Below are 1,866 nucleotides of genomic sequence, written 5' to 3' on the forward strand. Positions count from 1 at the left end.
CCATGCAATGCCGTGCAGTGCCGTGCCATGCCGTGCATGCTGTGCCTTGCCATGCCATGCCGTGCAGTGCCGTGCCATGCCGTGCACGCTGTGCCATGCCATGCCATGCCGTGCAGTGCCATGCCGTGCCATGCCGTGCAGTGCCGTGCCATGCCGTGCAGTGCCATGTCGTGCTGTGCACGCTGTGCCATACCATGCAATGCCGTGCAGTGCCGTGCCATGCTGTGCGCGCTGTGCCACCTTCCCTCTGCTCCGCGCGGCGCTGCGGCTGCAGGAGCGCTGCAGGCTGGTGCAGCGCTGCAGGCTGGTGCGCAGTCGGGGGTCCCCGGGCACCGTTCCGGCGCTGACCCCCTGCCCGCCCCCAGGTGCTCTCGCTCGGCGCCGACGTCCTGCCCGAGTACAAGCTGCAGGCGCCGCGCATCCACAAATGGACCATCCTGCACTACAGCCCCTTCAAGGCCGTGTGGGACTGGCTCATCCTGCTGCTCGTCATCTACACGGCCATCTTCACGCCCTACTCGGCCGCCTTCCTGCTCAACGACCAGGAGGAGGCGCAGCGCCGCAACTGCGGCTACTCCTGCAGCCCGCTCAACGTGGTGGACCTCATCGTGGACATCATGTTCATCATCGACATCCTCATCAACTTCCGCACCACCTACGTCAACTCCAACGAGGAGGTGGTGAGCCACCCCGCCAAGATCGCCATCCACTACTTCAAGGGCTGGTTCCTCATCGACATGGTGGCCGCCATCCCCTTCGACCTGCTCATCTTCGGCTCCGGCTCTGAGGAGGTACCGGCACGGAGCCGCGTGCCCCGCAGCGCGGCGGGGACGGGGACGGGGACGGGGACAGGGACGCCCCTTTGTGTGGGGCGCTGCTGGCTCCCCCCAACGCTGCTTGCTGCATGGCCCCCTTCTTGCACTGTGCACCCCAGCTTGCCCCATGTCCCCCAGCTTGCCCCATGTCCCCCAGCTTGCTCCACATTCCCCCATGACCCCGTGTTGTCCCCTGTCCCCATGTTGCTGCACGTCCCCAGGTTCCTCCATGTCCCCCAGCTTGCTCCATGTTCCCCCACGTCCCTGGAATTGCTCCCTGTCCCCCGGTTACTTCATGTCCCCAGGTTTTTCTGCGTCCCCAGGATGCTCCATGTCTCCAAGATTCTCCCTGTCCCCCCGGTTGTTCTGTATCCCCAAGCTGCTCCCTGCCTCTCCATGTTACTGCATGTCCCCCAGGTTCCTCCATGTCCCCCAGCTTGCTCCACATTCCCCCATGTCCCCCAGGTTGCTCCATGTCCCCAGGTTGTTCTGTGTCCCCCTGGTTGTTCTGTATCCCCAGGTTTCTCTCTGTCCCTACGTTGCTGCATGTCTCCAGGTTCCTCCCTGTCCTCCAGCTTGCTCCATATCCCCCTCGTTGTTCCGTATCCCCAGCTTTCTCCCTGTCCCCACRTTGCTCCATGTGSCCCCGGTTGCCCCATGTCCCCCCGGTTGCTCCATGTCCCCCAGGTTGCTTCATGTCCCCAGGTTGTTCTGTGTCCCCAGGTTGCTCCATGTCCCTCTAGTTGTTCCGTATCCCCAGCTTTCTCCCCATCCCCACGCTGCTCCATGTCCCCCCGGTTGCCCCATGTCCCCCCGGATGCCCCGTGCGCCCTCCCGGCGCCGGGGGCTGCTCTGCAGGTGCCCGGCGCCCGCAGGACCCACGTCCCGCCGGGGCGGCTGCAGGGGAGGGCTGCGGTGCCGGCGCGGGCGCCGAGCGCAGCTGCGGGCGAATGTGGGTCTGGCCCCGCGAGGGCCGAGCCGGGTGCAGGGCTGCCCGCGTGGCCCCGGGCGCTGCAGGGTTGCCCTGGGGGGCGGCGCCGCGGTGCTGACC

At 66.5% G+C, this 1,866-nt stretch overlaps 1 protein-coding gene across 1 annotated transcript in view; it reads left to right on the forward strand.

Annotated features, from left to right (window-relative positions):
* The window catches only part of LOC112956258 (potassium voltage-gated channel subfamily H member 2-like), a gene marked incomplete at its 5' end in the record, with an annotated part of 23,991 nt that overhangs the window by 12,245 nt on the left and 9,880 nt on the right, over window positions 1–1,866 (forward strand). The window contains one exon of the mRNA XM_026049758.1: window positions 366–791. Coding sequence (XP_025905543.1) covers window positions 366–791 — 426 coding nt within the window. The remainder of the gene's footprint in view (window positions 1–365; window positions 792–1,866) is intronic.

The sequence above is a fragment of the Nothoprocta perdicaria genome, unplaced genomic scaffold (assembly GCF_003342845.1).
Source record: "Nothoprocta perdicaria isolate Ctin4 unplaced genomic scaffold, notPer1 scaffold_610, whole genome shotgun sequence".
Lineage (NCBI taxonomy): Eukaryota > Metazoa > Chordata > Aves > Tinamiformes > Tinamidae > Nothoprocta > Nothoprocta perdicaria.